The sequence below is a fragment of the Erinaceus europaeus genome, chromosome 6, assembly GCF_950295315.1.
Source record: "Erinaceus europaeus chromosome 6, mEriEur2.1, whole genome shotgun sequence".
Classification (NCBI taxonomy): Eukaryota; Metazoa; Chordata; class Mammalia; order Eulipotyphla; family Erinaceidae; genus Erinaceus; species Erinaceus europaeus.
The window spans coordinates 49,501,904-49,514,241 of NC_080167.1; the positions used below are offsets into that span (position 1 = coordinate 49,501,904).

At 43.4% G+C, this 12,338-nt stretch overlaps 1 protein-coding gene across 7 annotated transcripts in view; it reads left to right on the plus strand.

Moving 5' to 3' along the window:
• Positions 1-12,338, plus strand: part of CELF2 (CUGBP Elav-like family member 2) — a 554,881-nt gene that overhangs the window by 249,356 nt on the left and 293,187 nt on the right. Inside the window, exon 1 of one of the 7 annotated variants that reach the window (XM_060192156.1) lies at positions 10,037-10,181. The exons of 2 other annotated variants lie outside the window; for them this stretch is intronic. Coding sequence is in view for 2 of the 5 variants with exons in the window: in XM_060192152.1 (XP_060048135.1) it covers positions 10,487-10,560 (74 nt within the window). In the remaining 3 variants the exon portion in view is untranslated. Of the gene's footprint in view, positions 1-10,036; positions 10,182-10,276; positions 10,561-10,693; positions 10,782-10,971; positions 11,534-12,338 lie in introns of those variants that run through there. 4 more of the 7 variants (XM_060192152.1, XM_060192153.1, XM_060192160.1 and 1 more) reach the window with 4 other exon arrangements.

The following is a 12,338-nucleotide window of genomic DNA, read 5'->3' on the forward strand; positions in this document are numbered from 1 at the left end:
AAAGATTGCAAAGCAAATTTTTTGTGGCTTGGGAGGAAAGTAGTCATCTGTTCTCCTTACTGTTTCTCCCTAAATAGCTTGTTGGAATAAAGAACTAGAAAGAACTAGAACTAGAAAATATCCGTGATATATTTCAGGATCTTCTCTTTTTTATTTGTGGGTGGTCTTAGGTTTTAAAATAAGGCAGGAGGTGCCCCTTTCCCCGAGGCTGGCTACAGTGGTTTGCTCCATTGCCAGCTATCAGAATTGAGGAAACCCCCCCACCCACCCACACACACACACACACATGCATTCCAGTGTGGCACATACAGCGCTCTATGCTTTTCCCCCCTTTAACCTGAAGGAAGGGAGATTATCTTAAGTTGGCAAACTTGCCTGCATCTATTTCTACACCAGCAACAAGAGATACAATCTCTCCAACTATTAGCTTCTATGTGTGATGGCCGCCTCGACAGTGACTTAAACAAATGTTACAGTCAATTTTAAGTCTAAGGCCAAACTTTCAGGAAAAGGAGTAGTGAGAGATTCAAACGGGATAGAGTCTAATGATTGCATCCTGAGTCTCTTCACACTGGAGGGGTTGGGAGCATAAAGATGTGTCCAAGCAGCCCTAGACTGAGATCTGTCACCTCTACACATGAGTATTCTTTTATTTGTCCAAAGGAAAGCTCACCATTTCTCCTTTAAAAAATATGAGGCTACATGACCACAACTATTTCCCTGGGTCTGAAAAAAAAAAAAAAAAGAATAGTGTTTGATTAATAGGTATATTGAGAACTTTACAGCAAGTACAGCTTGTGCCTGGATGCCTCGGAAGTCATTCAAAAAGGAATCAATACTAATTATTGTAATCAGGGGGGTTAATTAGGTGAGAATGTGGCTGATGGAAAGTTCATTGCTCACAGCCCTGGAAACACCTAGGGTGATAGAAAGAAGAGGCAATAAATGCAAAAGCAGGGATGTGATATGGAAATGATCACTCATGTTAAAGGTATTAGGATTTGCAGAGGAAAACGACACTTAATTTGGTATTGCCATGGTGGTGAGGACATCTCCACTGGGGCTCTGGTATGGAGATTGCTATAGAAGTTATTGACAAAATGCAGTCTGGCAATTTCTTTGAACCCACCATAGTGTTTTCTGCATCCCTTCTAACAGAAACCAGTATCATCTACTCCTTTGTGACAGTTAACTCCTGAAGTCTGCTTTATTACCTGTCAAAGAGTCTTTCTGTGTTTTGGGGGTAATTCCCAGGGGACTGGTAAAGGGGGTGGGTTTTCCTTTTCATATAACTATTGACTGCTTTGGAAGTTTCACTGAACTCACGGTGACTTCTATGCACCCAAAAGATGAGGCAGGTGGTTTGAAGAAGCTTAAAATTCACAGCCTTTTATTTAACTGACATTGGGAAGAGGATGTAAGAGGAAGGGAAGTGTCTGTGAAGTTTTAATGTGGGAGGCCATTAAGAATTGAAATTGGGATTTGCCATCTGCAGAGGCTGCACTGACACGTGACTGAGATACATGTGCTTGTGTGAACTCCCACCCATCTCAAATCTGTATGGTGAACCTAATTTGAGAAAATGGATACTTTTCTTCTAAACCCCAGCCCTCTGCTTCATGAGTGATGGTTGAGAATGATCACAGGCAGGTATGTTTATCTTCTCAGCAGCCTTCCTCAGACCATGTACCTAATTCCAGCACTTTTTGTTGAATGTCATGCCCATCACAGTGAACAGGAAATGGCATCTGGGGGAGAGGATGACAATGACCCAGAGTGACATGTGTTACCAGGACTGCTTGAGCTGCCACTGCAACCCATGCCAAGCTGACCCGCCCATGATTGGCTGCTCAGGCTGTGATGAATCAGTGGAGTTTATGAGGCAGGACTTGCCAGCATGCCCTCAGAGAAAAAGAAAAACTAGAATTTTCCTGTAAAAGTATTCAGCTCAACAAACCTTGTTGCATGGCCAGGGAAAGCTATGGAAGTTATAATGCTAGTTTATTTTTACTGATTGTATGTTGATTTAATATTGATTTCAAATATTGCAAAATGGCAAGGGCATAGTGTTGCACTTATATGTGGTTTTAGACTCATCACCACACTCGCTACTAGGGTCTCAGTGTGTGTGTGTGTGTGTGTGTGTGTGTGTGTGTGTTTAATTCCTAATTTGAGCAAGGCTGCTATTGCTGCTGCAAAGAGTGAAAATTCTGTGTTGAAACCTAGGGACAGTGGGACAGGTTCTAGCTGATGCGAGCAGATTAAAAGGGCACAGTTGTGTCTGGATACAGAAATCCATCAGCTGCCTCTTGGCCCTCCTGTAACACCACCCATTCAGTAACACAAGAGCCTTGTCATGTTGTCTCTACCAGACCTTGAGTTTTGGTCTCATACCCCAGACCTCTCTGGGGCTTAGTGAAATGGTTCTATTGGAGATGTGCTAAGGGTTAGCTCCATAAATGAAAGCCCAAGGCTTTGGGAGATGGCATGAGTCCCTGGTGGCAGCGAGTGGGATTCATCCTAACCTTCTCTTCGGCAACCAGCTTGGTGAGAAAGGGATGAGAACCACATTCCCAGCCCTGCAATTCCCAGTGCCTGCTCTATTCTATAAATGATCACCTTCCCATATGCCTGCGCTAGGCTGCTGGCTATAGAAGTCACAGTACCATACTGAAGGGGCAACTGTAGGATCACGGTTGGGTTCCTCTTTTCCTTCCCACATGCCCATTCCAGGGGTAAACAAAAACTAAGGGGTGGGAGGAGAGTTATAAAGAGAGGTAAAAATTAAAATCAAAATTTACTACTGACCTGCTCTGTCTGGTACTACACTAGGCAGCTTTTTATCTTATCTAATTTAAGCCTCCCATTCATCCTAGAGCTCATGTTAGTTGTGGTATTCCCATTTTAAAGATGGAAAAACTGAGGCTCAGAGAGGAGAAGTAACAGGTCCACAGACACACAGCTAATAACAGAAGGAATTCAAATGTGGGGCTCAATCATACTTGCCCTGGACAACTTGGAAGTCGAACTGTTGAGGATTGGCAAAACAGCTCACCTGGGTGGTGTTCCTGCTTTGCCAGGTGTGCACCCTAATTTCAAACATAGTGCCGAAAGCATTGGAGGTAACTTTGGCTCTATGGAGTTTTCTTCTTTCTCTGTGACTGTGTCTGAAAATGCCAGCCTGGAGTGGTGAACACCCAGCTATGACAAAAAAAAAAAAAAAGTGTAACTATTGAGTATCTCTCAAGTTGTATCTTGCTCTGGGGTTGTATTTCTACCATGAACATGTATTTCTACTTGTTCTTGCCTCTGAGATTTGCCACCCAGAAATCTATACAAAGGACAATAAGGACTAAGGCAGAAAAAATGACAACAATTTTTGCTTCTGAGTTCTAACAATTTCCCTTCACACCCTATCCTGTTCACCTTAAAGTTCATGAGGTCTGTGAATCAAAGCATCCATAAGTCCACTTTGCTCAGGCTTTCATCAGCAGAATGGGAACAGATGTTGGAAAGAATCAAGGGAATCTTAAAGCATCATGAAGCTGAATTGTGGATTTTTGTGTGTAGAAAGTGCCAGCCTATGTCACACTGCAATCATAACCAATCAAGCTACAAATGCATACTGGACTCAGTGCAAGACACATTTCAGCCGTTACGAAGACCACAGCCGTGGTGAAACAGAAAACAGTAGATGAGGGGCTGACTGGAGGCACACTTGGTAAAATGCATGTGTTACCACGACCAAGGACCTGGGTTCAGGCCCCCAGTTCCCCACCTGCACAGGGGAAACCTCATGAGTGGTGAAGCAGTGCAGCAGGTGTCTTTCTTGCTCTCACCCTTTCTATCTCCCTCTTCCTTCTCAATTTCTCTCTGTCTCTATCCTAAAGTAAAATTAAAATATTTTAAGAAATAAAAAAGAGGAAATAAAAACATAAGAGAAAGGAAATGGCAGATGAGAAAATGTCAAGTGATGTCAAGCAGTGGTGTGGGAGGAGGTAAGGGAAGAGGAAGACACCCCTGGACTTACTTTGTTTTTTTTTTAAACAATGTAAGATAAAATGTGTATCTTAATCACCTTCCTTCTTCAGATAACAAACTCACTCACTCACATATATTCTCCATTCTCACCTTGCCATGTTCCTATAAAAGAGGACACATGCAGCCTAGACCCATTATGTAGTACTTGAAGAGGAAGTCACTGTGTAACATAAAGCTTTATACTGCAGTAGTAGACAGAAGACAAGAGAGAACACATTCTGCCTAGCTTGGGTAGACAGTTACAGCACGCTGCCATGAAGATTTGGGGGAGCTCTTTTCAGAAAAGAAAGAAAAAAGAAAGAAAGAAAAAGTCCCTAATGTAATTCATAAGAATTAACATCAAAAGCAAATTTAAAGAAAAAGTCATTTGGGATTTTCAAAAACCTCTATAATAAGCTACAAATAGCTAGAGATGTGAACCCTATTATAGAGAAAAAATAAATTTCCTGTGCTCAAAACCTTAGTGTATTTCCAACCTACATGTCACTTTAATAACTTGGTTATGCAATTGCTGAGGTAACAATTAGGTTAACACATCCTACTTCGTGTCTTAAGATCATGGCAGACTTTGATTTTTCAGCCCTTCCTCCTGGTAGGAAGTAACACCTATGAAAAAGGTCTAGATGGTGAATCAGAAAATTAAATGTCTTGTTCCTAGTGTCAACCAGTTCTTTGAAAAGAGTCAAATGCAAATCAACAGGGTTAACTCTTAAATCTCCATCTCCTTCCTCTCTGCTTAAAAGTAGCATCTGCCCTAAAAAGTTTGATCCGTGCTCACTGTATCAGATGACTTCTGAGTGTGGAACCACTAGGTTTTTATTCGGTGGAGCACTGGCATATTATGAGCCACAGGTGGAACCAAACTTTTTGTTTTATTGTAACCCAAGCCTTTGCTCTCTTAATCCTCATCCTCCTTCAAGATACATTTGTCAGAGGAGGGGAGTGGGGGTAATGGTGGGGGTGGGGGTGGGGAGAGAGAGAAGAAAGTCATTGGAACAAATGGAGGCATCAGACCTGCAGTATTCTCTCTGAAGTGGAGATGTTGATTCCTGCCAAGCCCTGTCTCAGACAACCCCACCATAGGGCTTAAGGCTTCCAGGACTCTCTGGCCACACCTGCTCCCACTGCACGGAATGTCATGGCCAGGATAGTATCCACAGCTGTTGCTGCTCAGCTGTTGGGTCTCATCAAGCAGCCCTTTCTCCTTTTGTAATCCAACCACACGTGACATAGTAAAATGAGAACTTTGGACCAATTGGGGAAAACATTTGGCCTGGGTGGGGGTGTGAAGGGCCAATTCTCAGGGAACTAGAAACCTCTCTCTGCTGGGTAGAAATGTTCCCACCGCCAGACTGGCACCAGATAAGGGGACCTGGGATAGTTTGACAAATCTCTGCATCTTCAAGAGGCCACTAGAACATTCCTTCAAGGCTTGCTCCCCTGCCCCCCCCCCCCCCCCCCCCCGTGCTAGACACTCTTGCCTCTTACCTCTCCCCTTTCCAGTTTTCACTGCAATTTTCTCACTGGGGGGAAGTAGGGAGGGCAGGGATGTACCATCTTTTTTCTTCTTCTGCCTGCCTCTGACCACATGAGCAGGAATCCTCAGGCCCACCATACAGAAAGCTGTTCCTGGTGGAGGCAAGGCCAACCTGATTACTCCTGCAGATAAGCCACCAAAGACTCCTGAGTTCCTGTGTCACCTACCACCCCTGACAGGCCACTGGAGAGGGGAAACTTCTGGCTGCCTCTGGCTTCTATTGGAGAGAGCTAAGGGGAAAGGGAGAAAGACAAGAGGAAGAAGGAACAGCAAGGAAGCAACACTCTAATGGTGAGAGAAGAAAGGGGAAAAGACAAGGCAGAACCAGAAGTGATGAACTGGTTAGGCCCTAGGTCTGAGAAAGCCACAGTGCTGACTTTTCCTTCCATTGGCATGGAGACTTCTGGAATCTCTCAAGGGGCATCACACTTCCGGGCACATAGGTAAGTATGCAAAGAACCGTCTCCAAACTGAATGCTTCTTCAGTAGGAAGATGAATTCTCTATAATGTATTTTTTTGTTCTGTTAAAAACAGACTAAAAAAAAAACAAGATTGAAAAAAAGAAGAAAAAGAGAAAAATCTAGTAGCAGTTGTGCTTGAGACTGCTAAATATCCCCTTTGACATGGAAAATTAGAGTTTAATAATTATTTTATCTTTATTGGCAATTAATTTTACTTATATCATTCTCGGGATGTGATTAAAGCCATCTTCCCAGAAACTTTCAAGATGAAGGGATGGAATGGAGAGAATAGTGTGACAATCTGAAATAATGATTATTGATATAAATGTATTTTTAAGTGATATCTTGATGGAGCTAAGAAAAGATATACCACTTAAAATCCATTTTTTCCCTTAAAGCGCACTAAAAAAAAAAAAGAACACCATTGTTTATTTTTGCATGTCGCTAATAAAACAGGAGTAAGCCAAGAATAAACACTTGGCTACAAAGTTAGATATCCTCTTAGGTACTTATTCACATGGCTCTCCAATTTATTGGCTGAAAATGATGGAAATCCCCTTATAAGGCCTGTTTTTCTTGCTCCAAATGACTCTGAGTACATGGGGGCTTTTTTTGCCCCCTTAACCAAAACAGGTACATTAATAACATTTAGATCTGAAAATGTGATCCTGGAAAGTTGTTCTGGATTCCAGAATGTAATAATAAGTCAGGAGAGAAGGGGAAGAGAGAAAGAGAGAAAGAGAGAGAGGGAGAGAGAAGGCGCAAGGTCTTTCTGTGATGATGGTTTTCTGAATAGACAGAGCAGTCCTAAGTGACTTTGCATAGTTGAGGGCCTGTGGCTTACAAAGAGATTGCCATGTGTGAAGGTATGTATAGGGCTAATGTTTTTAAAGTAAATATCTGTTTTTAAAATCTATAAGGTCATCTTCAGATGAAGATAACAAAGTGTCTGTTGGTAAAGACTATTCACTCTATATATCTGGCATCAGACTTACCAGGTAAACTTTGTGCAAAATTGTTGAAAGAGCTTGAGTCTGTGGACATACATTAATGATTCATTGATTGAGTGGGGTGAGCAGAGCAGGATCCTTGCAATTTGAGCTGTGTGGATTGGGTGCATTCATGCATTTATTAGCGTGCTGCTTCTGAGAGAGAGTATGTGTGAGAGATGCCAGTGATAATTCAGCTCTCAAACAATGACCATTAGACAAGACTCAGTTGGAGATGAGGCCGGGGGTTGGGGGTAAAGGGGCTGCAGGAGCTGAAACAGCACTGTGCAGGATCAGGATTGCCTTGGAAGGCTTTCTCTGAAATGAGGTCATTCTGAAACTTTCCCTTGAAGTGTTTCCAATTCTTGAATTGCCTTTTGTTGGGGAAATGAATGGCAAGTTGATGGGGGGCTGGGGGGGGGGATTCAGTCAATTAGGGAGGTGGGGGAGGGGCTTAAAGTGCTTAAACCTTTTCTACAATGAATCTCCAACTCTGAGGCAACACATTGTTCCTCACATCCCTTGTTCCCAGTGATGTCAGCACAGGGTGGTGTCACCAAGAGATCACGTGTGCCTGAGGGGCCTCACTGGTGGCCTAGGCCCCTTTCACTGCTGCTGATAAGATCCTTGGCTCTAAAATGGCTTCATTGAACCTGAGAATTTAACAGTGGCCCAGTGGAGCCAGCTGCCAGAGAACTACAACTTCCCAAACATGATACCTGCTGGCTAGTACTGTGTGAACATTATCAAGGGGGCTTATTGACTTGTTTTGAGGGTCCCCTCTTCATTGCCTCTTGCCAAGGCAGTGAAATGAGAAATTTAAGCTTCTCCTCAGGTGGTATTTGGTTGGGTATTTTTGTTTTCCTTTTTTAAACTCAGGAGCTTTTGAAGTTGTAAATATTTTTTAATGGCTATTGTGTGTTCTCTGTCATCATGGAAACAAGACCATGTGTGTGTGTGTGTGTGTGTGTGTGTGTGTGTGTGTGTGTGTGTGTGTGTGTGTGTGTGTGTGTGTGTGTGTGTTGCTTTGTTCTGGCACCTACATGCAGTATCTACACAATCACTGCATTAATTATGAATCTGGCAGCAAACCATTCCACTCAGCCACACTCCATGAGCTTCCCTTGCTTCATGTCCTCACTGTTTCCCATCTAAGAATGAGTTGTCTTGACCCCAGTTTTGCTTCTAACTTTAAATGTTGCAAGCAAATGTGCTTTGAAAACCTTGTTCCACTGTAGTTGTTGAATAAGGCAATAACCTATGCACTTGTAATTCTTTCTCTATGACCTACTTACATACTACTTCACCCTCCTTATAGTATGATTAAAAGCTGCTTTGAATCCACTATTGCCTCCAGGGATTTAGAATTTAACAAACTGCTGAGAAGGCTTAAGTCTGTAAGAGGGCTTTCCTACAGTTTCTCTTAACTAATTCACTTGCAATTTAAGAGAAAATAAATATTTCAGAAGTGTTCATGTTAATGAAGCATCATCTACCTTATAGAATGGAGATGTATATGAAGTTTCATTTCACAGCTGACTTGAAAATATCTTTGATTAATGCAGTTTTGTAGAAAAGTTGTGGGCTTTTTGCTTCTGTTTTGGAGACAGGTTCTATTATTTTCTTAAAATAATTTTTACACTCAGCTCAATATAAGCATTTGAGATTTATTTAAGGAGTAGGTGAGAAACCAAGAGCTGAAAGCTTTATCTTCGTTTAGCCAGATAACTATTTTTATTAATATTATTGAAAGACCAACAAAAAATTCTTAAAGTTTTAAAGGCAGCTGGCAGTAAGCAGGAAGGAGGGAGTAGTGTAACTTAGTATTATTATGAAAAGTGTGGGCCTTCCTCAAGAAATACAACATTTTAAAAGGAAAGCTATTTTAGCCTTACATTGGTCTTGGAACTACAACTATCTTGGGTGGAAGCTAGATGTATCGATATTTATATAGACAGATAAATTGAAGTCAAGTCGAGTAAATACAGAAGTATGTAGGTATGTAGGGATTTAACTGAATACTCCAGGGCTGTTCTTCCATATTGCTCAGTGCATCAAGCCTGAATTTATAATGGATATCTGGATTTTAAATTGGCATAGGAATATCTAGTTCCCTTCTCTTCATAACCATGAAAATGGTGAGTTCTTATTATCACACAAGATAGTGGTAAGAGAGAGAGAAAAAAAACACCTAAATGATCTTTCTCCATGTCGTGATTTCTGGTACATTTAATTATATGTGACTCATTTATTTGACCCCCTGGTTACCAAAAATGTGACATGTTTATGTTCTTTGCAATGAAATCAAAGTGATGGTTAAGAGGCAAGCTGTAAACTACTAGCATGCAATTTATGATGTTGATTTAGCACATGAAATGGGCCACAAAGTATTCTGACATGCTCGTGGTATTGTGAGAAGTTTGGTTTCATCCAAATAACCACACCAAACAAGAAATGATAATGCTACAATAGAATGCCACCCTTTAAGCTTACGTTTCAAGAATCTTCACAAAACATTTGGGAAATGAACCTCCTCCTCTGTTTTTCTATTTTGTCACTTTTCTCAATCCCTATTAGTAAACAACATAAATCTCTAGTTGGTATATAACTTTAATGGTTATTATATTCTAGACTTCTTCAGAATCACCCAGGTTTTAAACCATTGTATCTAATCACAATTTTGTTACTTCCTGATATTTATTTTAAAAAGGCGTAATATACTAGGTTTTTTTTTTTTTTGGTCCTTTATATGTAGAGTTTTCAAGATAATATAAAAAGAAGTCTAATTGCGCAGAGACTATTTCATTTTCCTCCTTAAAGCGCTAAATGTCATTTGGGACATTTATCTGTGACTTTGGCTAGACTGACTGCTATTTGTTATTGTCAGTTCATCCAATAGCAGACCCTCTGCACTGAAACCCACACTTGAGATAGTTTAAGCTCTGGTGCCTCCGGTTTGGGAGTTTGGTTCTGATCTGGAAGTGAATTAGGCTCTGGCAGTCCAGTGACACAAGGGACCCCCTCCCTGCCAGCTTGGGGCCAGACGCCTGCAAATGGGGGCGGGAGTGGAGAGGCCAGAGTCCGCGTGCTGAGCTAGCTGGCATTCCCGGAGCCCCAGGGACCCCGGGCCAAGCGGGCTGTTTTGCAAGCGGGTGAGCTGGGCACCGGGGCCAACGGCTCCCTGAGGGCCGGGCGGGGGCCGGGCGGGGGCCGGCGGGCCCGCAGGGGTTAAGCGGCGGCGCGCTGGGCGCGGAGCTCCGCCTCCGCTCGCTGCACCTGGCGCTCGGCCCCCGGCCGCCGCGGCGCTGGCTTGCGGCGGGGATTGGCGGAGCGCGGGCGGGGAGAGAATGTGACAAGTGCGGCTCGGGGCCGCCGCGGGGAGGACGGGAGGCCGCGCGCACCTGTCCCTGCCCGTCTCGCGCCCCCCGCTCGGACGCGCGCATCGCCGGCCGCCACCATGACTTCTGCCTTCAAGCTGGATTTCCTGCCGGACATGATGGTCGAGGGCCGCCTGCTCGTGCCCGACCGAATGTGAGTGCAGCCCCGTGGGGGCGCCGCCCCGAGCCTGCGGAGGGCGAGGCGGGCCGCGGCTCCAGAGCTGGCGCCGGGCGCGGGGAGGAGGGCGAGTGCAGGGGGTGTCGAGCCCAGCGTCGCGGGGACCCGGGTCTGGCCAGCGCCCCGGAGTGGGGTGGGGTGGGGTGGGGACGGGACAGCGGCTCCGGCCCGCGGCGAGGACCCGAGTCCAGCAGGCGGTGAGCGGGGCACAGCGCCCCGGGGCGGGTGGGGACTGGCTAGCGGGGCGCGGGGCCGGGCGGGGTGCGCGCGCGTGCACGCTCGTGCCGCTGGAAACGCGGGGCTGATGGAGCCCGCGTGGCCCATTTAAAGATTGCTGCTAGCAGTATGACCCGCTCCTCTGACTTTGCGTTTACTAAGATGTCTTTCCTCAGGGGGCAGAAGGGAAGGGAAGAAAAGAACAATTAAAATTTAAATATATATATTTAAAGGTGGTAGTGCTGGGGACTGAGAAGTTTTCAGTAGCCAGGTATATTCTATTGCCGAAATGAGTGTGTGTGTGTGTGTGTGTGTGTATGTGTGTGTAACGTAACCAGGAATGTTTGTCTGACATGCAGCCTCGCGTTTAATAGTTAATGCGCTTCGGCTGGTTTAACATGTCAAACTCCGAGAAAAAGTTGATAGGGAGAAGCAAAAAGCTGTAATTCCAGAGGAAAGGAGAGGCTGCCTAATTTTGACCCAGCTCGTTAATCTCCATTGGAAAGTTTCTCGAATCAGCTGGGGCACTAACAAGTCAATTGGATTCACCTGTATTTCAAGCGTTTTGGGCAAAGAAAACCGTAGTGGAAAACCAGGAGCAGGCAGAAAGGTCGGTTAAGCTTAAGAGTTGGAATATATAAAATTCTCGAGTGTCAGGCAAGAAATCTGATAGTGAATCAAGGCTACATTTCATCCAGTGAAGAAAAAAAAAAAAAAAAGAACTGTATTTTCGGTAAGAAGACATATAAAATGTTTTCTTTCTCTGCATGTTGTGTATTCCTTCTGGCAAGTTGCTGTACTTTGTGCAATGTCCAGGCCATTCTGCGGTTTATGATCCATTTCCCTGGCAGCTAACTTTCCCCCGAGGTGCTAGATTCTTTTTCTAGTATGTTAAATATTATGAGTTGAGTGGTTCATGAGAAACTCTGTGGAGTCCAATTATGAGGTCCTAAGATTAAAAAAAAAAAAAGAAGGGAGGGAGAGGTGATGGACTGTTAAGCGAATTGCCCTTCGATATAAAGGATGTTAATTTGTACACATGGTCAGGTTTGTTGTCTCAACTAAAATAATCAGATAATGTAAATGAAAATATTGACTTTCCTTTTGGCCATTTTCTCTGCAAAATTAATCTTGACTAGCAACATTCCCATGGTATTTGCTATTAAAGCACAGAGCTCTCTCTCCTATACTATATTAGTGTCTCTGTGTTGTATTTAATAGTTATTGCACTGTGTCTCTCCCTGAATATATTATATCTTTATGCATTAACTGGTTTCAGAGTTTTCATATTGTGTGTTTTCTGTATATGCTAGTGTCAGGAGCTAAACATGGCTTGATAATGCTTTCTGTTGGTAATATGTCTAGGTAATTAATGCTGTATGAGTTTAAAGTATTATTGGCCTCTGAAAAATTCCCTCTGTTGTACACTGAATTTTGAAAGTTTTTCATGTTGACATTTATGCTCTGTCTAAAGTCTTTAAATCTTAGCCACAGAATCACCTATATAAACCCTAGCATAAATTCTAGTTCACATCTCT